We start from the raw sequence: 24873 nt of genomic DNA, 5'->3' as shown, positions 1-24873 counted from the left end.
AAGATGAACATATAAGAACAACATTATTTTCTATGTCTTTCTATCATCACAATGACAAATACACGGAACAGATGGGTAGGGAAAGGAAAGGGGGTTAAAAAAAGAATACACAGAAACAACAACCTGTAGCCTGACACATGTGGTTGGATGGTTAGCATCCCCCTCCCAACTCTCAAATGTGGTTTATAATACAGAAAGAAGAACCAAGGCTTAAAATGTCTCAAAAAGTTAAACTATCAACACAGAACTATTAGGTACTCTTGTCTTCTCTTAGCTCCCTGGCACACTCCACAAGACAAACCCGAAGTGGCATAAGAGAGTGAGCAAACTAGCCCTGTTAATGTGGAGACCCACAGGTCAGGGTTATCATTCATGGCCATTTCTTCTTCTAGGTGCACCTGGCCCTGAGCTGCCACCAATAGCCCGCAGCCATGAGTTCCGATGCCGAGATGGCCGTTTTCGGGGAGGCTGCTCCTTACCTCCGGAAGTCTGAAAAGGAGCGAATCGAGGCTCAAAACAAGCCTTTTGATGCCAAGTCATCGGTGTTTGTGGTGGATGCTAAGGAGTCCTATGTGAAAGCAACAGTGCAGAGCAGGGAAGGGGGGAAGGTGACAGCCAAGACCGAAGGCGGAGCTGTGAGTAAAAGCAAGATGTGGGAGAGGTAGGGAAGCATGAATACTCTTCTGCTAACTAGTTGGCACCAACTGTATCCTTCCATTCTTAACAGACGGTCACCGTCAAGGATGATCAAGTCTTCTCCATGAACCCCCCCAAGTACGACAAGATTGAGGACATGGCCATGATGACCCACCTGCACGAGCCCGCTGTGCTGTACAACCTCAAAGAGCGTTATGCAGCCTGGATGATCTACGTGAGTGTCCCCTGTCGGGTTTCATCCAGTCCGTGTACTTTCTGCTGTTGAAATGTCCCATTATGTCAGTGTTGTAAATTATGGTGTCTTTGAAAATGCAAGTGCCGTTAGCTCTCTGCCTAACTGCATTAGTTGGCTATCTGGAACATTAGTGCCGCAGTGGACCATGGGGGAGGGGTAGAGGGCAAGCTGCCAATGGATGCAACCATGAAGCCTCATGAGGATCCGCACTTCCTTAGATCCTCTCCCCTGGCCCACACAGTACTATTTCCAAGTTGGAGTAATGAGGTGATTGCTGACTTGAGCATCCTTCTCTTTGTGTACAGACTTACTCGGGCCTCTTCTGTGTCACCGTCAACCCCTACAAGTGGCTGCCGGTGTACAACCCTGAGGTGGTGGCTGCCTACAGAGGCAAAAAGCGACAGGAGGCCCCGCCCCACATCTTCTCCATCTCTGATAATGCCTACCAGTTCATGCTGACGGGTGAGTATACCCATAATCACAAACTCTACAAGCACTAGAAAACACTTGTAGACTCAGCACAGAGAACATATGGCCAGCTCCTTGAGAAAGAGATTATTTGCACATGTGATAAGAGCAATAAGAGTGGAAAAACTGATTAAGAATGTGATGCACCGATTACAAACGTATAGGGAAATTTGCTTAGACGTCTATGCTAAAATCCAAATTGGTTGATGCTCATTTCAGTTCAATTTGATCAAAGTTAGGTATCAGCTCTGCATCTTAATTACATCTACTGTATCATCTCATTTAAAAAAGTAAGCTTTGAAGTTTCACAAGCACTACAGGGCATGCAGCCACTTGGCCATACAAAACATAATAGGATTTTGAACTATGATCCAGGTAAAAGAAGGAGACGTGGAACTGTTAGGCCACCTGTCTTTGTAAGAGAGTGGGCTGGTGCATCCCATAATCCTCCACATTAAAGATGGCACCAGTGTGATAATTAGCACATCTTCCACACTTAGTTCCTAAGACTTGTGAAAAGAAGAAGAACTCAGCTTTAGCAGTGTCTGTGCTTTTGATTACTCTGTGGTTTCTTCCCTTCGCAGATCGTGAGAATCAGTCCATCCTGATTACGTAAGTAGATGCCTCACCTTTCTGTCTGCTGAGTTTTGATTGTTAGGGCAGGACCTCCTGCCTTACCTTCTGACTTTCATTCTGTCCCCTCAGCGGAGAATCCGGGGCCGGGAAGACTGTGAACACGAAGCGTGTCATCCAGTACTTTGCAACAATTGCTGTCACTGGGGACAAGAAGAAGGAGGAGGCGACTTCTGGCAAAATGCAGGTGGGCATGTCCATCTGAGAGAGGCAGGAGGAAAAAAACAGGCTTTTCAAAGCGTGACAGTGGCATGTCGAAACCATAGCAACCAGATGCCCACGATGTCAGAGTTTAGAAAATAAACTTTGGAAGGGCTTTGTGAGACTCAGATGAACAGGGTGATAGGCTATCAAGTTATAAGCCTGAGTCCCCACAGCCATTTCTAAGAAGCAAAAGTGGGGCCTGAGAGGCATAGAAATCAAGCCATGATACAGGCATGTCCAACTCTCCAATATGGGCTCCCACCTTCCTTCTAAAGCCTTGCCTAGCTACAGGGTGTGCCAAGGGTAGGGGGTCCGGGGACAGATGAAAAGCTCTTTTAGTATATACAGCTCAGACAACCCAAACTTTATCTTCCTTTCCCATTTTTCTTAAGGGGACCCTTGAAGATCAAATCATCAGTGCCAACCCCCTGCTGGAGGCCTTCGGCAATGCCAAGACTGTAAGGAACGACAACTCTTCTCGATTTGTAAGTCTCCTGGTTGTCCTGTTGGTGTGAGAATGACCACGGCACATTAAGATATACCATGCCGATGTACGTTCCACTGACTTAGCCCTTGGTTAATGAAGTGGTTTCCAGCTTCTAATCAACCCTCTTTTGTCTCTTTCAGGGTAAATTCATCAGAATCCATTTCGGTGCCACAGGCAAACTGGCCTCTGCAGATATTGAAACCTGTGAGTTAATGAACACTGGCGCCTGAGAGTCTTTTCTTTGGGGCACACAGATTGGAAAACCTTGCTCTTCTTTCTGCTGTAGGACGTTTGATTTAAATCATTTAAAATCATTTAAAACGTGCTTAATCTGCCCTTCCAGATCTGCTAGAGAAGTCCAGAGTCACCTTCCAGCTCAAGGCTGAAAGGAGCTACCACATCTTCTACCAAATCATGTCCAATAAGAAACCAGAGCTCATTGGTAAGGAACATCCTGATTTATTGCCATCAGGGAAGACCACACCCTGCCCAGGAAATGGGCTGAGAACCAAGCTAACTCTGCATGCTCTTTTTCCATGCGTCCAGAGATGCTTCTGATCACCACCAACCCATATGACTTTGCTTATGTCAGTCAAGGGGAAATCACAGTGCCCAGCATTGATGACCAGGAAGAGCTGATGGCCACAGACGTAAGTCATCTATTATGGAAGAGTATATGTGTTGGGGAAGAGGCAGGAGATAGTATGTAACCCTCTCTTCTATCAGAGTGAAATGGACTAGTACAAACAATGGGTCAGACAGGGCTACCTTTCAGGCTTTGTACATTTGGGGGAAAAATATCACAGATTTAAATGCCACCCCACACATGCATTTATGTCTCCTATCTGCAATAAATGTTAGGTACCTGACATCCCTCACCTAGCTGGGTCGTTTTACTTTTTATGGTGTTAGTCACTCTTGGCTCAACACTTGTACCCTATAATATAGTGATATCTTTTCTACCTTGTGTTAGCCTCCTTACTCTGAAATCTTGGAAAAGCTGTCATATTAAACTAAGTAGTCTATTCTGAAAGGTTTTAAAAAAGTGTAACAACCTCACTCCAGGGCCTTGTTAATAATGTGTAGTTTCAGGATGAGGTAGCCCTAGCCAGCTAGGACTAGAAGAAAGGAGGAAGTTTTGGGAGAGATCCACTTTAATATACCTCTCCTGATTCTGGCTTCTCTCTATAAGCCACATCAATGTTTAGAATGAGTAACTAAGAACATAAACAAAAGCCGATAGAGCGGAGAATAAAACAGAAAGCATTTCAACAAATGTGAATGGTCAGGAAAAATTCATGCTCAGTTAAGCTGTGACCTGGTATCAGAGAAACATGTGGAGAAACAGTGGGAGCCAAGGCTCTTCTCATGCCTCTTTCCAGAGTCATCCATATCAAGAGAGGTGGGAGGAGGGCAAACTGGGGCTGTGCATTTAGTTAGGGCAACATAAGGGAAGAAGACACAAGCTAGGAGAGAAGAAACAAGAAAGTGTGTGGATAGTACACATGCTGTCTTAGCACCCACAATACTCACATGGAAAGGCTAATCTATGTCTCCTAATGTTACTCTGTGGATCAGAGAAGAAACGGACTTGTAAGCCATCAGAGCATTAGTCAGATATAAGGCAAATCATGGTGAGGACGTGGGAAGCCAGACCCTTCAGTGTCCCCAGCAAGCTGGCAGGCAATGGTGATAATTGTTGGTAATTCAATTCTTTCAACAGACAGCTGTTGACATCCTGGGGTTCAGTGCAGATGAAAAGGTGGCCATTTACAAGCTCACAGGCGCTGTGATGCATTATGGGAACATGAAATTCAAGCAAAAGCAAAGGGAAGAGCAGGCTGAGCCAGACGGCACTGAAGGTAACACTCCTGTTGTCACCATCCATCTGATCCAACTAGTGTCATGAGCCTTTTCAGAAGCAGGGAGCCATTCGTACTGCCTGACCTTTCTAAGGAGCGGCAGAAGGTTTAGGGCAAGGAGATGATACACTGATATTTTACAGTACTGAGCAAATTTACAGGAGCCTTACTATTTCTGTCCATTCCCCTGTTCTGTTTTCCCTCTGCGTGCGTGCGTGCGTGCGTGCGTGCGTGCGTGTGTGCGTGTGTGTGTGTGTGTGTGTTTGGTGTGTATCTGTGTCTGTCTGTCTGTCTATCTGGTGCTAGAGACTGAACCCAGGGCTTCATCCTGAACTAAATCTTCACCCCTCTTCATTTGCTTTTTATGAGAAAATGCTTACTTCTTGATGGGAGCACATTTTATTCCAATGAATAACTTCAGAATTTTCTTGCCATCACTGGGATAGGGTTTCACATAGTATCATCTGCAGTGTACTTTTGCTGTATTTTCACAATCACACAGAGCCTAGGCTTCCCAAGCTCCAACTTATGAACGACTAGAGTTGGCATGAAGAGCGAAAGTGCTTTTCAGACATAAACAAATGGACAGACTTCACAACATTTTTGCCTCACTGGGAGAAAGCATTGTCGCCAGCATCACTGTTTGCCATGAAGCTGTGTAAGTCACTGTCAGGCCCACTGTTCTTGCATCTTCCCTGCAGTTGCTGACAAGGCTGCCTATCTGACAAGTCTGAACTCTGCTGACCTGCTCAAAGCCCTCTGCTACCCCAGGGTCAAGGTCGGCAATGAGTATGTCACCAAAGGCCAGACGGTGCAGCAGGTATGTGTGATTCAAGCCCCCAATTCACTTGAACCACTGGAGACTTAAAAGTTCGTACCTGCGTCCAACTCAAACAACTAAACGGATGCTCTTCCTGAAGGTATACAACTCCGTGGGTGCCCTGGCCAAGTCCATGTATGAGAAGATGTTCCTGTGGATGGTCACCCGCATCAACCAGCAGCTGGACACCAAGCAGCCCCGGCAGTACTTCATTGGGGTCTTGGACATCGCTGGCTTTGAGATCTTTGACGTGAGTAATAAACTGTCTAGCAGATTCACTTTAGCAGTCATGTGACTGGTCTTGCTAGAGCCCTGGAAATCCTCTTCACAAAAGATAAAATATGCTCTACAAAAAGTACAAATTCTTGATGAATTGGGTCACTGGAGGGATCTGAAAACACGTCAGTCAGTGTGAATAGGATAAAAGAGAATGCTGTGTTTTCAGGACTAGAGAGAGTCTCAAAGGATGGCCACAAAAGCTTGCTCAAAACTGATCTTGAGTTCAAGCACACAAATGTAGAAGCGTTTTCTTAGCTCACCCTATCTGAATATTTCAAAGAGCTCCTATTTAACAGCATTTTGCCCAATATGCAATATTTAATATAGTTCTTGGAAAGCATTTGAGAATTTAACTCTTAATTTAAAATTATAACACCCTTTAAGGGATGATCTAAAGGTATAAACCATCAATATAATAACTCTAAATGCCTCAAAATTTGAAAATAAAATGTATTAGCTGACTTATAGGAACAAATAGGGAACTTATGACCAGTTGCTTACATTCATTTATCTCTTCCTATTTAGTTCAACACCTTGGAGCAGCTGTGCATCAACTTTACCAACGAGAAACTGCAACAGTTTTTCAACCACCACATGTTCGTGCTGGAGCAGGAGGAGTACAAGAAGGAAGGCATTGATTGGGAGTTCATTGACTTCGGGATGGACCTGGCGGCCTGCATCGAGCTCATCGAGAAGGTTTGTGTGGCTTTCGAAACTTCAGAACAGGCACAAAACATGTCCTCCTTCCTATGTTTACTTACAATCTCAGCTCTCCAAGGGTAGGCAGTGGCACCTCTTGACGTGATTGTGTGCTCTGATCAGTTCAAAGGCATGTTGTGGGTGATCTGTTACTAATGAAAAAAGTACAGTAGTCTCCAGGAAAGAAAAATAACACATGCGGATTCATATTTTCATCTCTTGTAACTTCGTGCTTCCTCAGTTTTTTAATGACATAGGGTCTCCCTATGTGACCTTCACTGGCCTTGGAACTCACTATGTAGAACCAGGCCAACCTTGAACTCACAGAGATTCTCCTCTTTCTGTCTCCTGAGTGCTTACAGGCACATATAACCATACATGGGGTTCCTTGTTCTTCATATTTTATTCCTACATGATTTTATACATATTGAAAGAATGGATGAAAGTACAGCCAGTCCTGCGAATAGTTAATTATTACGGGTATGGCTATGATGTTGCATTGTGCTTGTAACCAACCTCCCGTGTGTTCTGTATAACAGGGCAATGTATAGTAAGATGCTTAAGGTTGGGGAGTTAATTGTTGAATCTATCAATTTATCCCTTATTCATGATTACTATCCAGTAAATATATGAAACTTCCATTTGACTTTACCTTCGGAATGAGCTCTGAATTCTCTATTAGTAATTAAGGAAGTCTGTCCAATTAAGTTGGAGCAACAGATGTATCATATTTTGATAGAAATCATTGAACAACTTCAATGTTCAGAACTGTTGGGATCCTGGGACTGGAGAGATGGCTCAGTGGTTTCAGAGTGCTTGTTGTGATATCATGAGGTCTGGAATTGTGATTCCAGCATCCACATCAAGTGGCTCACAAACACCTGGAACACCAGCACCAAGGGATCCTCCATCCTTTTCTGGTTTCCACAAGCCTTCAAGCATATATACACACATGCATTCTCTCTCTGTCTCTCTCTCTCTCTCTCTCTCTCTCTCTCTCTCTCTCTCTCTCTCTCATACATGCACATGCACATGCACACACACACAAATGCCACACATTGTCATGTGCCTGTTGGTACCAAGAAAGAACCTATGTGAAATCTCCCTAAGCAATAACAAAGGAGAAATAAAATGGAATCATCATCTAGGAAAATTTCAAATACTCAGCTCAAAATGTACAAACATAGAAAAGTAAAACCCTAGGTAGCCCAACTTAGGCAAATATGTTAATCCTTCCACTGCTCATCAAAACTATGCAGGCTCTAGAAAAAGCATTTCCTTTTTTCACGAGCATTTCAACTTCTGGATTATCAAAACAGTTTTTGAGGTTGAATTTGTGAGTTTGGATACTCATCAATGTTAAATTTGCTTTTAGTCTTCTGTATCAAATTTGTCTCAGAAAAATCAGACTACTTCATGAGCAAAACCTGATGGATCACCAGTCCTTAATTCCACAGACATGGAGGGACATGAACGCACAAAGAGTTTCCATGAGGCAACAGGAGATGCACTTTCTTCTTGCTGACGTTTCATTCCCGTTCATCAGACACAGCCTCTCCTTTTCCCATCTTTTCCATGGGTTGTGGTCAAGGATGTTACACTGTGAGAAGGAGTATATCAGAGTACATATGCATTTGTAGGATAAAAATCAAGCTTTAGATTTCATCTTACATACTGAACACATTTGCCAAATGGTCCAGATGGGCTTTTAAACTAAGTCTTTCAGCAAAGTATATGCGTTCCTATGCACTCTTCAGATGATGATGGTCGTATTTTGTTAGAAGAGGGGAATGATGAGATAGGATCTCATCTGTTTAGGCATAATTCCAAGTTCTTCCTTTAGAATGCCTTCTTTTCAAGTTTGTGCCAATCACACAAATTACCAGAGCATAATTTTCTAAGGGACCCATCACTATCTTCTCCCTTTTTAATATCCAGCCGATGGGCATCTTCTCCATCCTGGAAGAGGAGTGCATGTTCCCGAAGGCGACAGACACCTCCTTCAAGAACAAGCTGTATGAGCAGCATCTTGGAAAGTCCAACAACTTCCAGAAGCCCAAACCCGCCAAAGGCAAGGCTGAGGCTCACTTCTCCCTGGTGCACTATGCAGGCACTGTGGACTACAACATTATTGGCTGGCTGGACAAGAACAAGGACCCCCTAAATGAGACCGTTGTGGGGCTGTACCAGAAATCCGGGTTGAAGACTCTGGCTTTCCTATTTTCTGGGGGACAAGCTGCTGAAGCAGGTAACCTTTTATAGTATCCACTTCTTCTAAGAATCACATCACAGAAATACACAGTTTGTCAGAGACAGTACAGGTTAGTGGTTTTCAACATGTAGCCCTTTGGGACAGTCAAATGATCCTCTCACAGGGGTTACTTAAGACCATCAGAAAATATAGGCATTTACGTTATGACTCATAACAGTAGTGAAATTACAATTTTGAAGTAGGAATGAAGATAATCTTGTGATTGAGGGCACCACAACATGGCCTGTGTCAAAGGCTCACAGTGTTGGGAACGTTGAGAACCACCGATATAAGTATTGCCAAGTCTACTGCGAGAACTCAGGCCAATGTCAGTGAAATGAAAGAATGCATATTTAGCAACCATGGTACACAGGCATCAGGGATTGTGTAGTCCACAGCGTCGTTTATCAGTAGATTTAGAAAGGTTCAGGGATTTTCTGATGACTGTACCAGCCACTTTCCCACATCAATAATCCTTCTTCCATCAAGGATCCTGCTAAGTCTTAAATAAGGAAAACACTCCACCTGGGCCATAGCACTAGTAACTGAATGAGGTTGTATTAACTTCCTGAAATATCCAAAGTCTAGATGTACAAGTAATACCATGGGGACAAAGGTAAATAGAAACTATGGGTCCCTGCTAGTGAGCCAAGCTTAACTACCTAGGAGCAAGCATGCACTTCTGCCTGTTCGGGGCATGTGTGCACTGGCAGGACCCTGCTCCCCTGTCTTCTGGGTGGGTACTTCAGAAATCAGACACTGCTAATCTGGGTGGAATCAGGGAGCCCCACCTCATACCCACATCTTCCATCTTTTGCAAAAGTCTTCCTCCCCAGGTGTCTAAAGTCATGTCAGTGATGACGTATCTTCCTCTAGAATTGAGGTAGATGAGCTATGAAAGGAGGAAGGGGGGGGGAGATGAGTATCATGGACTCTTTAGAAACATGGCCATCCTGACCTCCATTTTTCTACTCTGCTTTTCAGAGGGCGGCGGTGGAAAGAAAGGTGGCAAGAAGAAGGGTTCTTCTTTCCAGACCGTGTCAGCCCTCTTCAGGGTACAGTATAACCTTACACTTAGAAGATAATTCAACTGTCTTTAATGAGAGAATGTAAAGGATGCTTATGGTAAAGGTGGAACAAAGTAGTAGTCATCTCAATCTGAAAAATATCTCTGGAAGTTTTTAACAAAAAAAGAAGACACACCCACTGTGTCTCTTTCATAGCAAAGCCTTGCTTCCCCCCAAGCCTCAAATGAGAAAGATCTGGCAGTAAAGACATTTTAAATGAAATCAAACCCTCTTTGAAAACCACCCACTGTGTTCCATAACATCTACTCCTTATGATCAAAGTCTCAATACAAAATATTTTTGATTGTCGTGGTTTGAGAAAAACCAGCTGGAATGAACTATTTATGTATAACCAGGAATGTTCTAGAAATCCACCCTCCAGACACACAGGCTGGTCCCCTTGGTCACCATGATCTATCTGAGACAGTTCATTAGAATGTGATAGAAAAAAAATACACTCTATAGCCAAGAGTTGCTCTAAACCTCTCCATACGGTTTTATAGGAGAATTTAAATAAGCTGATGACCAACTTGAAGAGCACCCACCCCCACTTTGTCAGATGCCTCATTCCCAATGAAACTAAGACTCCTGGTAAGACCCTTCTCATGCGCAGAGCAACCCCAGTGTGACTTCTCTTTAGATGACTATAGAGAATGTATTCTGCTTTCCAGGTGCCATGGAGCATGAACTGGTCTTGCACCAGCTCAGGTGTAACGGGGTGCTGGAAGGAATCCGCATCTGTAGGAAGGGGTTCCCCAGCAGGATCCTCTATGCAGACTTCAAGCAGAGGTGTGTCTCACATCCGCTCACATTTTACATAGAACATTGTTAAATTTTAAATGCTGTTTGGTCCTCTATTGTTTGACTGATCTATCTTTTCAATAGTAGCTGCTACTGTTCTAGCTGTTATTTCTCAATGAGGAAAAGAAAAATGTGTTTTAATTATGCTGTTCGTTTTGACAGATACAAAGTCCTAAACGCAAGTGCCATCCCTGAGGGTCAGTTCATCGATAGCAAGAAGGCCTCTGAGAAACTTCTGGGTTCCATTGACATCGACCACACTCAGTACAAATTCGGTCACACTAAGGTACCACCAGTCCAAATTGCTGGCATGATTTTAGCACTTTCGGAGTTTCTGCCTGAGGTGAAATAACAATCTAACTGCTCTCTGCCAAGGTTTTCTTTAAAGCCGGCCTGTTGGGAACTCTAGAGGAGATGCGAGATGAAAAGCTGGCTCAGCTCATCACCCGCACTCAAGCCGTGTGCAGAGGGTACCTGATGAGGGTGGAGTTCAAAAAGATGATGGAGAGGAGGTGAGGAGCAAAGAGTGTCTGCCTTTCCCACCTCTTTCATCAAGGAATCCAGAGCATGTGTGATGGTCACTTCACACATCTTTGCCCACTTGTTTCTGTTTTTCTCCTTCCACAGAGAGTCCATCTTCTGCATCCAGTACAACGTCCGCGCCTTCATGAATGTGAAACACTGGCCCTGGATGAAGCTGTATTTCAAGATCAAACCTCTGCTGAAGAGCGCAGAGACCGAGAAGGAGATGGCCAACATGAAGGAAGATTTTGAGAAGGCCAAGGAGGATCTGGCTAAGTCAGAGGCAAAAAGGAAGGAACTAGAAGAAAAGATGGTAGCTTTGATGCAGGAGAAAAATGACCTGCAGCTCCAGGTTCAAGCTGTGAGTGTCGGATACTGCATACAGTCCTTTCATAGTTCATTGTCAGGATGTGACTGCATATAAGCAACCCCAGGGCTCAGAGTAAACAATTTCTATCCAGGCGCCTGTTGTGATTGCCTGCCCTTCAAACCATTAAGATTCAAACCCAAAGAAACAGCAGCCTAATGGTGCTTACTATGTGCATTGTACACAGCCTGGTCCATGGTGAACAAAGTCATGAAAACAGCTAGACATTTTCCTCTCTGTATACAACATCCTCTTATATTAGAATATTCTCTCTTTGGTAAATATAGGTAAATGGAACTAGAAAGCACATTATTTTTATCAGAGCAGGGAAAAACAAAAAACAAAAACAGGCTAATTTAAGCCCTTAATTGAATGTGAGGGGAAAAACCATGAGTTCAAGAATTAGTAAATGACTCTTTCATAAGGACTGAGGGCTACTAAGTCATTTGTATTTTCAACAAAGCCACTTTTTCCTCATTTTACCTTCTACGTATAGATATTTAGAGTTAATATATTAATCTACTTGATCAACATCTTGAGATCGGTGCATTTTGTCTAATTTTTTTTTTTAAAGTTAGCAAGTTAATGGCCTACTCAAAGATCAACGGGTAGTCATCTGTTCCCACTTTTGAATACATTATTGTGTATTTTTGATATATCCTATACAAATGGAAGTGTACTATTTCTCCCATTAGGAAGCAGATGGCTTGGCTGATGCTGAGGAAAGGTGCGACCAACTGATCAAAACCAAAATCCAGCTGGAGGCCAAAATCAAAGAGCTGACTGAGAGGGCCGAGGATGAAGAGGAGATCAACGCTGAGCTCACGGCCAAGAAGAGGAAGCTGGAGGACGAGTGCTCAGAGCTGAAGAAGGACATTGACGACCTTGAGCTGACACTGGCCAAGGTTGAGAAGGAGAAGCATGCCACGGAGAACAAGGTATAACTACTATTCACTTTCAAGCATTTACAAGTACTCAAGCCTGAATCTTAAACCTTAAAATCATGGAACATGAAAGGGAAAATGATACAATGTTGCCATCTTTTTTTTGGCTACTGTGTTCCCTGTCAGGATGTTGTCCTGAGAAGTTAAATTATCATATATTTTGGCAAGATAACATCTTTTTTTTTTTTTAATCAACATTCTCATCATCTGTCCAAATCTAAAGGTGAAAAACCTGACAGAGGAGATGGCAGGCCTGGATGAAAATATCGCCAAGCTGACCAAGGAGAAGAAGGCCCTCCAGGAGGCCCACCAGCAGACCCTGGATGACCTACAGGCAGAGGAGGACAAAGTCAACACCCTGACCAAAGCCAAAACCAAGCTGGAACAGCAAGTGGATGACGTGAGTATGAAAAGCAGTCTTTTTCCTTATAAGGGATGACATACGCCATCATGGAACGAAGCCACCAGTGGAGCCCATGAGCCCCGAAATGCAGGCTGAGAGTCCTTGTGCTATTTGTTGTCACTTCTGAGTTTTTTCTTGAGTATCTAGCTAAGGACATAGGGTTCAGGGTTTAACAAAGTCCCTTTTGATTTAGCTTGAAGGATCACTGGAACAGGAAAAGAAGCTGAGGATGGACTTAGAAAGAGCCAAGAGGAAACTGGAGGGGGACCTGAAACTGGCCCAAGAGTCCACAATGGACATAGAAAACGATAAACAGCAGCTTGATGAGAAACTCAAAAAGTAAGCGTAATAGGATTCAGCCCTGACTTCTCACTGTGTGGGTGCAGGGGAAACACGGGTTTGAGTGTTTCCAAATGATTGTTTGATTCATCATATTTGGGGTGAAATAAACAAGGGCCAGTTTTAAAAATACTTTATTAAAATGGCACTGGGCAGACTTGTAAAACATGTATTTCTCTCTCTTTTAAGGCCATCAGTGTAAAAAGTTCAATTATTCATAGGTAGGAAGGCTGGGGGAAGAATTAACCATGAGCTAATGTGCTGCTGTTAAACTAGGAAAGAGTTTGAAATGAGCAATCTGCAGAGCAAGATTGAGGATGAGCAGGCCCTCGGCATGCAGCTGCAGAAGAAGATCAAAGAGTTGCAGGTACGTCCATAGCTTCTATCCATCTAATTCATCAGTAAACGAAAAATGATTGACCCAAGAAGCTGAGTCGGTCTTTTCCACCACCCCCCAGGCCCGCATTGAGGAGCTGGAGGAGGAAATCGAGGCAGAGCGGGCCTCCAGGGCCAAAGCAGAGAAGCAGCGCTCTGACCTCTCCCGGGAACTGGAGGAGATCAGCGAGAGGCTGGAAGAAGCTGGCGGAGCCACTTCAGCCCAGATCGAGATGAACAAGAAGAGAGAGGCTGAGTTCCAGAAAATGCGCAGGGACCTGGAGGAGGCCACGCTGCAGCATGAAGCCACAGCAGCCGCTCTTCGGAAGAAGCACGCGGACAGCGTGGCTGAGCTCGGGGAACAGATCGACAACCTGCAGCGGGTGAAGCAGAAGCTGGAGAAGGAGAAGAGCGAGCTGAAGATGGAGATTGATGATCTCGCTAGTAACATGGAGACTGTCTCCAAAGCCAAGGTCTTTCCTAACTTCCTAAATTATCTGAAATACATGAAAGTGACTATATACTCTGTGGGACTCTAGCTAGCCACACTATACATCACCCGAGATTTCTGATTGACATCACTGTATTAAATGGAACCCCTCAAGGTTCCACATCTTATTTTTCAAAATCACCTTAAATATTGTTGCTATGGCTACCGCAATAGTAATGCAGTGGCAAATAAAAGTCCCCTCTACATGATGTGGGCCATAAATGATGTTCATGTTTCCCCAAAGAAAGGACTCTAGTTTTGATGATTACATATTCACTCAGTCAGTCACATATGCTCCTCCACTGCTGTGATCCCAACTGCTCCCAAGCCCTGTGCAAGGCTTGGCAGCAACATCAGTAACAGCCTGTGTCTGCCATACATAGTAACAGATCTCTAAATCTCAGCATCATCTTGTCCCGTCCTTTACTTCCCATCACAGGGGAACCTTGAGAAGATGTGCCGCACCCTGGAGGACCAACTGAGTGAAGTGAAGACCAAGGAGGAGGAGCAGCAGCGCCTGATCAATGAACTGTCAACCCAGAAGGCACGCTTGCACACAGAGTCAGGTCAGTCTGTGTGCCACACTAGCCTGGGAACAGCAAAGCATGAGAGGTCTGCCCCATCCTGGAAGCTGGGGTCATGCCCTGCACAATGTATACAAGAGATGGTTACAAATGAATGACTCTAAGCTATGATTAGAGGCAAGTTGGGCAATGAACCTCTTGGGCTTGGGAAAGTTTTGTTACCTCCATAACCCTCAAGAATCCCCCATTCTACGATAGCAAAGAAAGCAGTTCATGAACATTCTGGAGACGCTCTTTGCAGTCTATGAATAAGGAGGGTCATATTCTGGTTCACCTGAGAGAAGAGAGTTCAATCATTTATGTTTCCTCTCTCAGGCGAGTTTTCCCGACAGCTGGATGAAAAAGACGCTATGGTTTCTCAGCTCTCCCGAGGCAAACAAGCATTTACACAACAGATTGAGGAACTAAAGAGGCAGCTAGAGGAAGAGTCCAAGGTGAGAACCCTCGGTTGAGACTTTTATGCATGGAACCGGGCAGCCTGAACCACACTAGTGATCGATCAGAATGCAAACTCACAGTGTACAATTTTGGGTTATTTAGGCCAAGAACGCTCTAGCCCATGCTCTGCAGTCAGCTCGACATGACTGTGACCTACTGCGGGAACAGTATGAAGAGGAGCAGGAAGCCAAGGCTGAGCTGCAGAGGGCCATGTCCAAGGCCAACAGCGAGGTGGCCCAGTGGAGGACGAAATATGAGACGGATGCCATCCAGCGCACAGAGGAGCTGGAGGAGGCCAAGTATGGGTTTCAATGAATTAGACAGAAAGAAACTGAAGTAAAGGAAAAGGGAAGGAAAATAGGAAGGAATAATTGTACCAGGAAGAGCATCAAATAATTTCACAGCTTCCATATCTATACAGTTAAGAGGACCGTGTACTCAGTCTAGGATCCCACTAGACCCTAGTGAAGAAACACACCGTTGCCCCTCCCTCTTCTCTCTGGTTTCATAGATATGTTTGAAATGGACACTTCAGATGGATAAGAGCTCCCCTGGGAAATCAGAATTCTGGGAGAGATAAAATGGTCACTAAGAAGTAATTCTGGAAAAACCTATGGGCACAGAGAAATAAGAGATCTTAGGGGAAAACAGACTTCCCTAATCAGCGGATAAGCAGAGTTCCTTCTGTTAACTTTGAGTCTTCTCACACTGACCGCCACCCCAGGAAGAAGCTGGCTCAGCGTCTGCAGGATGCTGAGGAACATGTAGAAGCTGTGAATTCCAAATGTGCTTCTCTTGAGAAGACGAAGCAGCGGCTTCAGAATGAAGTGGAGGACCTCATGATTGACGTGGAGAGGTCTAACGCTGCTTGTGCTGCGCTTGATAAGAAGCAGAGGAACTTTGACAAGGTGGTCCACCCGACCTGGGATTTACAACTGGGGAAGGGGGGGGGCACTCTGCCTGGCTTCATAGCCTAACTAATGACATGCTTCCAGGTCCTGGCAGAATGGAAACAGAAGTACGAGGAAACTCAGGCTGAGCTTGAAGCCTCCCAGAAGGAGTCCCGCTCTCTCAGCACTGAGCTGTTCAAAGTGAAGAACGCCTATGAGGAGTCTCTGGATCAACTTGAGACGCTAAAGAGAGAGAACAAGAACCTGCAGCGTAAGCCCCAAGCTTCACAACCCCGCTTAGCTCTGACTGGGTTCTTCCATTCTGCCACCATTCCAACCTCTTCCTTTCATCTGTTTTTCCACAGAGGAGATCTCTGACCTGACCGAGCAGATTGCTGAGGGAGGGAAGCACATCCATGAGCTGGAGAAAATCAAGAAGCAAATTGATCAGGAAAAGAGTGAATTACAGGCTTCTCTGGAGGAAGCGGAGGTATATACTTTGTTTGCTCACCCATCTGTTAACGAGAATTGCAACTGGATTCTATCACTTTCTAAGCTTCCAGGGACAATGTATACCACCAAGGAAAACCTAAACATATATATCACTCAAACGAAGGATCAATAATTTAAGTTAGGATGTATTGAAAGTATGGGAGGAGGGCTAAATGTCTTCTTGAGAAACCACCATAGTGAGGTCACCAAAATGTTGCTTTTATCAAGGCATCCCTTGAACATGAAGAAGGTAAAATCCTACGCATCCAGCTGGAGTTGAACCAGGTGAAATCCGAGATTGACCGCAAAATTGCTGAAAAAGACGAAGAGATAGATCAGCTGAAGAGAAACCACCTCAGAGTTGTGGAGTCCATGCAGAGCACGCTGGATGCCGAGATCCGAAGCAGGAATGATGCTCTGAGGATTAAGAAGAAGATGGAGGGAGACCTCAACGAGATGGAGATCCAGCTGAACCATGCCAACCGCCAGGCTGCGGAGGCAATCAGGAACCTTCGGAACACCCAGGGAATGCTGAAGGTACCTAGGGGTGAACATGCACTGTGTCAGCAGGCTCGGTGCTATAGAATTCAAATCTTAGATTTTTAGGAAAATTATAGAATATACATTACCAAAGCAATGTAGTATCAGGATAAAAAAAAATTGTATGTGCCTAGTTGGGAAGGAGCTATGTTCAAACTGAAAGGCCCAAGAGAGAATTTGCTTTGTTACCTGAGACAAAATGAGTGGTAATGTATATGTCGATACTGATGACACAATTCAGCTTCCCAAGTGTAGGACTTAGGCATGACCCACCCATCTCTGGACCTCCCCCTTTAAGCATCTAAAATGATGTAACCAGTTTAGCTGAATTCTAAGGGTACTTTCCTGATACAAAATTTCACAGATTTATCCATGATTGATTTTTATGATTTTGGGGATCTAAAATAAACCATTTTGTGCTTTTGAATTTAAGTACTGCACTAGGCATCCAAGAACAAGTCATTAAGGGTACTTGTAGATGTTCCTGTTTAATCAGACTCTGAGCTAATAAGATCCAGGTGTGAGCATGTCATTAAATTTGAATCCCCTTTAACTGAAATGTGAGTAAGAGTTTCTCTGCTTTCTGTGCAGGACACACAGCTGCATCTGGATGATGCTCTCAGAGGCCAGGACGACCTGAAAGAGCAGCTGGCCATGGTTGAGCGCAGAGCCAACCTGATGCAGGCTGAGATTGAGGAGCTCAGGGCATCCCTGGAACAGACAGAGAGGAGCAGGAGAGTGGCCGAGCAAGAGCTACTGGATGCCAGTGAGCGCGTGCAGCTCCTCCACACCCAGGTGAGGTTCAGGACCAGGGTTATCAAATGCACTTCCAGAAACTAAAGGCAGTCTGAAGGGGTGAGCTTTTTCACGAGATGCACACGTAATGTTGGCAGCGATATATTTCCAGGATTTTGGGAAATGGAAAGAGGAACCTAAGTATGTACTGAGACACAGACAGTTTACAAGTCCATTTTTGGGCTGGCATAGTCATGGTCTTGAACAATCTGGAGTTTAAACCCAATGGAAAGAAAGCTCAGAAAACAATATGCAGTCACTCATCCAACTTATCTTTCACAACTGTACACAACAAGTAAATAAGCCGATAAAATGTCAAACATAGTAAACCATCATGTTTATTATTATGCTAACATCACAGTACACGGAAAGATCTTTTGGGTTCAAATCCACGGGGCCATCATTAGTGCTAGTTAGCACTTGTGTTCCACTTATTTATTTAAAGAAGTTAAATAAAGCAGTTAAATAAGTGGTGGATTAATGTTGCATAATGACCATATGGAGCACTCATTACCTCAGAAAGGCAGGCACAAAACAGAAAGAGAATAAAGCAAATTAAGGTGAGGAATCCAATGTCCTTTTATTGTATTGTATTTTATTTTATTTTTGGTAAAAAATCATACAGAAATATTCAAAAGGATAAGCAAAACTGTTATTAATGGTTACCTATGTTTACGGAAGGTATATTATTTTTGTCTTATGTTCATTTGCACACTCTACTTTTTAAATAATAAACCCATGTAACAGAATACTTTTGAACACTGTAATGTCTAAAATGAGCAATTATGGAAATGTTCAGATCCATACTGTAATTTTAAAAATCAAGTATTAGTTAATATGTGACACTTTTCTTACTAATTATGAGCATCTAGAATTGACTGACCATTTCAAATACTGTTAACTTTCCGAAAACATGGGGCCCCTTGATTATCTTTTGTATCAATAAATATGCTGTTTATAAACTTACAAAATAGAGGTACCCAATAATGGATGACTTGCTAAAATAAAATTTTTCATCAGCTGTGTGGTACATAGCACGATAAACCTGGACAATTTTACTTTGTGTTTATTAGCATCCATGGATAACCTTTGGCACTAGAGAGTAAATTTTACATTGAATCACTTATGTTTTATGACCAGAGATATAGGTAGAAAAAGCCAGGAACTTGGAATTAACTTCATATTTTGTTTTTATTCTGAACATTTCTTATTATCAGCTATTTAGTGCTACATACACTGGTTATAAATGTAATTAAATATAGGTTTCTTTCTTCTTCTTCTTCTTTTTTTTTTTAATTTGTAACAGAACACCAGCCTCATCAACACCAAGAAGAAGCTGGAGACAGACATTTCCCAAATCCAGGGAGAGATGGAAGACATCGTCCAGGAAGCCCGCAACGCAGAAGAGAAGGCCAAGAAAGCCATCACTGATGTAAGCAGAGAGTGAGATGGAGATAGCAAGCCTGAATCCTGCAGGGCCTTGTCAGCCTTTAACCAACTCTGTTTTATCACTCGCCAGGCCGCCATGATGGCAGAAGAGCTAAAGAAGGAGCAGGACACCAGCGCCCACCTGGAGCGGATGAAGAAGAACATGGAGCAGACTGTGAAGGACCTGCAGCACCGTCTGGACGAGGCTGAGCAGCTGGCGCTAAAGGGTGGCAAGAAGCAGATCCAGAAACTGGAGGCTAGGGTGGGTGTCCACGTCTTCTTTCAGTCCCCTACCCATGCGCGTGTGAACAGTCTGTTAACCGTGTTCTCTCTCCCAGGTGAGGGAGCTTGAAAACGAGGTGGAAAATGAACAGAAGCGTAACATCGAAGCCGTCAAGGGTCTTCGTAAGCACGAGCGAAGAGTGAAGGAACTCACCTACCAGGTGACTGACCTTTTCTTCTCTGCCAGGCTTACAGAGTTTGCGAAAGTAAAACTAGCAGGGCAGTGTCCGCTAATGACGTCATCTTCTTGCTGCATCTTTCAGACCGAGGAGGACCGCAAGAACGTGCTGAGGCTGCAGGACTTGGTGGACAAATTACAGACTAAAGTGAAAGCCTACAAGAGACAGGCTGAGGAGGCTGTGAGTATCTCCGCAGAAGCAGGGAATGGTCAGGGACCACAGCTGGTTCTGTGAGGCACTGAAGTCCCCATAATTCAAGGGGCTTTCTTATAAGACAATACGCAAACCAGGAGCTCAAAATTAGGTAGGAAAGTGAATATTTATTTGGAAAACCAAACTTTTGCTGCAGATGAGTAGAGCTTTAGACATTCTAATTCATTTCTCTGAGACTGCTTCAAGTGCTGTTTCATTCACATTAATACAGCAATGCTTTTCTACAGTACCACACTCACTATTTAGAACGTTCCAAACTTCCAGCAATCACAGGGACTATGGAAATAAGGGTCTGGATTCTCCTCAGCCTTATTTAACATTGTGATTAAATCCACTTCCGAACTTTAAAAAAACAAAAAAACAAAAACAAAAAAAAACCCCTTTCTCGTTCTGTCAGTGCTCAACTCTTCCTTAAAGCTCTCTGGATCCAATATCACTACTGTGTCTTCTCTTCGAAGTTTGTGTTCTAGAAACAAGATAGAATCAGATCCCTGCTTCTTTGACCTCTGTGTAGTCACTGTAGCATTCTCCGTGTGCTAGGAAAAGGCATATGAAAGAGTAAAAATGGGGCAGGGACAGTGTAAGCATACTCATTATGTCATCAAATCCGTGGGCTGTCCTGCCTCCAAATAAGAATGGCACCAAATGACAGAACCTTTCACTTTCTCATTCACGAAGCAAACCCTGTAGCTTCCTTTAGCAAGAAAGGCAATTAACAAGCAGAAAATGTCAAATTTTGTTCTCTCCAACTTGTTCCCATTCACAGGAGGAACAATCCAATGTCAACCTGGCCAAGTTCCGTAAGATCCAGCACGAGCTGGAGGAAGCCGAGGAGCGGGCTGACATCGCGGAGTCCCAGGTCAACAAGCTGCGGGTGAAGAGCCGAGAGGTTCACACTAAAGTCATAAGCGAAGAGTAATCCATCCTTCTGTTGAAAGGTGACAGGAGAAATCACAAAATGTGATGTTCTTTGTCACTGTCCTATATATCAAGGAAATAAAATCTGCAGATAATTTTGCAATCTAGAAGTTCATATTTTTTTCTTTTAATTATAAGCTCCACGATGCTTTGGGGGCCAATTTATTTCCTAAACACTTGCTGAGTGCCTATTATGTGCAGTGATGTCAAAGAAGTGAAACAACTAAAGACCAACGACATGAATACTATTCAGCCAACTTTCCTGGGTATTGAGAGCACGTCTGGTACAAGAATGGTCACCAAGGAAACGAGTTACCCCTGTCTTTGAGGAACTCAATTGAGAGGGGAAGGGAGGCACATTTCAGACAATATGGAAGGGGGGATTTTCTCAGCCAGAGGACATAGCGAGGATATAAAGTGCTACCTGGGAGTCCAGAGAGATTTCTCAAAGGAGTCTGTGAGCTCCTGCTGAGATGAACAGTCAGCTATCAATCAGGTGATGGGGAAAGGACATGGTCAGCATAAGAGAAAACAAGTATGAGATTCCACGGTCATTTTAGCATAGATGTTATGAGCAAAGGGTAACAGATGAGAGCAGACACAGGAAGGGAAGGCATGATGATAATAAAGGGAACGGTCTCCCACACAGCTTGGAGGAATTAGAGCATGCATCCACCCGGCCCAATTTCATAAGAAAGAGAGTTGTCGGAATCTCATAATGGTACACATGGAGGAAAGAGTAAGATAGGAAGCACCAGAGCCTCAAAGGCTGTTTGGAAGGCATGGTCCAGATTCGAGGCAATGGTGGTGGCATGAACAGGAAAGGCAAGAAAGAGTGCAGGGTTCGCATGCTAACACAGAGGAGGTGGGGCAGCACCAAGGAAATCAGCTCCACCATGTTCAGGATGACAGACTGCCCTGTGGTTATCCACTTCACTTCATTTCAGAAACCCCTCTCCTTGGGCTCGTTCCCCTTCTAAGAAGAAGGAGTAGGAGAATCTAGATGAACTCTCATGTTAGCCTTCTGCTTTCTACAGAACTTGACTTTCCTTAGGAGCTGACGCATTTTAAGGAGGGTGGAGAAAGGAAATTCATTTCCCAATGTCACACACACACAAAAGGAACACAATGAACATTTGATCATAGCCACTGTTTGATTTTTTTTCTTTTATACTTTCTTGAAAATTAAAATATTGGTTTCATTGAGTGGATGTTGAAAAAAAAAATAAGGCAAAAGAAGCCCAATTTCTCCTTTTTCAAGTGGCCAATAGATAACCTTTCTATCTATCGGGAAGGCCACTTTGAGAAACTATCTTCCCTTTGAGAAACCTAATTAGTAATGAGGAGCTTGCTTCAGCAGAAGCAAATTTCAAAAGCCTAGAATATAATTATGAAGAATATCTCACCTCAGCCATGATGAAGACTAATGAAATATCCTGCTTAGAGTGGGCATTTATTATCAAATCTTAATTAAGCTCTGTAGAGTTAACCTATCGACCCCCCAAAGCACTAGGCAACCGTTGGATAATTCCGTCTCCTGACTCTGTGATTGCCTGAGCAGAGTTAAGGATGGGTTTTGTTATATGTAAGTCAATTAGTCTGCTTTGCTTTAAGGAAAGAAGCTTAGAGATCACAGATATTCTGGTTAACATTCTTCCTCATCCTCCTGACAGATGAGGTGGGTTTCAGCCTCCATTCTGTGTCTACTAGAATAAAGCCACGCTCAATCATCTCGGACTGCCCACACAACACTCTTCCCTTCTCTTTCATTGCTCTGAGGCATTAAGAAATATCTACACCTCCCTGAACCATGATAGTGTGCATGTAAAGAGCAGGCTGTATTGAAATTTCAATATACACAAATGTTCCAATTGCAATGAACGTTTCATCTGGAGTGGCTGGCAAACCAACTAAGAAGATACTGGGGACTGGAGAGAAGCTTAGAACCTGCATTTCTCTTGCAGAGGAACTGAGTTTAGTTCTTAGCGCTCCTACTGGGAAGCTCGCAGTGACCTGCAACTCCAGAAGCACCTGACACCTCGGCCTTCACTTCCATACACCTTATCTCCTTGACTTGCTTCATTTCTGTCCTGCTACAAGATTATTGATGGCCTCCTTCTGCTAACATATAAGCTCTACAGTGACACACAGTGCATCTGGCTACTGTTGAGTATGTGGTAAGTCAGGCCTGGCCTGACACACCACAAATGGTTAAGAAATGTTTGCAGAATGAATGAGAAAGTTTAATAAGAATTTTATCTGCACTATGTACAGTGTTATGCTATACACACACCATCTAAAACTGGATCTACATGCAGAGGAAATTTTAACACAGTCTCTTTCACAAATTTAGTAAGAAAACCTTTCCCTTCCTAGGAGATGGAATAGTTCTTTCATTACCTGTTTTTCCTAGTAAGTATACAACTAACACCCCTCACCCCCAGATATTCTACTTCAAATTAATGTAGGGCACTCTGATAGACAGAGAAGATGGAGGACCTTAAGGTTCAGGATGGTCAGTGGTGAAGTCTGTGGCTTTGCTGTGTTTCATCATATGCCTACACTCAATATTAAAGAAGCAGACAGAGCCTTTTCTCTGGCGGCCGGGAAGATGGCGGACATTCAGACAGAGCGTGCTTACCAAAAGCAGCCTACGATCTTTCAAAACAAGAAGCGGGTTCTGCTGGGAGAATCCGGCAAAGAAAAACTCCCTCGGTGCTACAAAAACATCGGTCTAGGCTTCAAGACACCCAAAGAGGCCATCGAGGGCACCTACATAGACAGGAAATGCCCCTTCACTGGTAACGTCTCCATCCGAGGTCGGATCCTGTCTGGTGTCGTGATGAAGATGAAGCTGCAGAGGACCATCGTCATCCGCCGGGACTATCTCCATTACATCTGAAAGTACAATCGCTTTGAAAAGCGTCACAAGAACATGTCTGTGCACCTGTCCCCCTGTTTCAGGGATGTACAGATCGGAGACATTGTCACAGTTGGAGAGTGCAGGCCCCTGAGCAAGACTGTGTGATTCAATGTGCTCAAGGTCACCAAGGCTGCTGGCACCAAGAAGCAGTTTCAGAAGTTCTAAGGGGTTTCTGGCCAATGCCCTAGAACAAATAAAGTTATTTTTCAACGTAAAAAAAAAAAGAAGCAGACAGAAACGCCAATGGATACTGAAATGGGGATAAAGAATGAAAAGGAGGGTGGATAAAGTCCAACAATATTTTTTAATCTCTAGGACCTACAATCTAAAAAGACGACAAGAAATGGACAGCCTAGCAAAAACAATAAAACAACAAACAACTGTAACCAAGAACTGTCCTAGGCATACCTAATGACACAGAAGCACTGCCCCACCCATCTCCAGCAAATGTTCAATGCAAAGCCTGCAATTCACTTTATGCTATTGGAATAAGGTGCTTCAATACCATTGGGGTTCTGTCAAAGGAGGACTACTGGGAAGATGGGATTCACCCTGGCTGGTTAGTATCAGGTCAGATGGCATCAGCGGAAATGACATTGTAATCCTTCACACCCATCACCTGAGAGCAAGTTTCTTGCCCTTCTGTCAGAAGACTCCCGAGAAAGATTATGATGATCATTTTAGTCTCTTCCCAGCAATAAGAAACTACCCATATCCAAAAGAAATGGGGTAGCCCACTCGGGTGTCAATAGAAGGAAACCAGGATGTATACTACCTCCCTCGAAGCAGTCAGTGACATCACCCTTCTTCTCTCCACACAGCAGTGTTACAAAGATCTAGCTTAAGGTTTGAATATGATCCACAGTCCAAGGGCATAATGAAAAACACTAAAGTTTCAAGAGGAATTAATAACCATACCAGGAACATCTCACACTGAAGAAAGAAAAGGTAACTCATACAAAATAAAAAGACTATGTAAGGGCTAAGGGAGATGGCTCAGGGTAAAGGGGCTCCTGCTGTGTAATCCCTACCACCCTGTGAAAAGCATAGCCCTGTGCACCTGCAACCCCTGTGCTCTGTGGGTCAAAGAAAGGAAGACCACTGGGGCTTCCTGGCCCCAACCCTAGCTCCAGACTTGGTGAGATATTCTGTTTCGAAAGAATAAGGCAGAGAGTGACAAAGCAGGACATCAGGGCATTTTCCTCTGTCCTCCACAAGTGTCAATATTTCCACTCCCATATCGTCTCCTAAATACACACCAAAAGACTACGTAGATATTTACTTCCTC

At 43.8% G+C, this 24873-nt stretch overlaps 1 protein-coding gene and 1 pseudogene across 1 annotated transcript; both read left to right on the top strand.

The window, feature by feature from the left end:
• Positions 1–431: 431 nt before the first annotated feature.
• On the top strand, positions 432–20732 carry LOC110304315 (myosin-4). The gene is made up of 38 exons (XM_021175595.2): positions 432–635; positions 728–871; positions 1198–1354; positions 1945–1972; positions 2066–2180; positions 2590–2682; positions 2825–2888; positions 3028–3126; positions 3231–3334; positions 4408–4546; positions 5248–5366; positions 5467–5616; positions 6171–6341; positions 8283–8592; positions 9580–9650; positions 10166–10253; positions 10334–10451; positions 10626–10749; positions 10839–10975; positions 11091–11346; positions 12048–12290; positions 12520–12696; positions 12893–13038; positions 13315–13405; positions 13497–13886; positions 14343–14469; positions 14803–14921; positions 15028–15224; positions 15650–15833; positions 15921–16086; positions 16181–16305; positions 16536–16844; positions 17439–17642; positions 18949–19074; positions 19162–19332; positions 19409–19513; positions 19616–19711; positions 20511–20732. Exons 1-38 carry the CDS (start codon positions 432–434, stop codon positions 20661–20663), a joined length of 5820 nt encoding a protein of 1939 aa, XP_021031254.1. The 3' UTR covers positions 20664–20732.
• A 2541-nt stretch (positions 20733–23273) lies between these two features.
• On the top strand, positions 23274–23750 carry LOC110306208 (small ribosomal subunit protein uS17 pseudogene; annotated as a pseudogene).
• Positions 23751–24873: the final 1123 nt, after the last annotated feature.

The sequence above is a fragment of the Mus caroli genome, unplaced genomic scaffold, assembly GCF_978045245.1.
Source record: "Mus caroli unplaced genomic scaffold, Mus_caroli_1 scaffold_13, whole genome shotgun sequence".
NCBI classification, from domain to species: Eukaryota; Metazoa; Chordata; class Mammalia; order Rodentia; family Muridae; genus Mus; species Mus caroli.
Note: the sequence above shows the minus strand (reverse complement) of the source record. Positions and strands in the feature narration are given on the sequence as shown.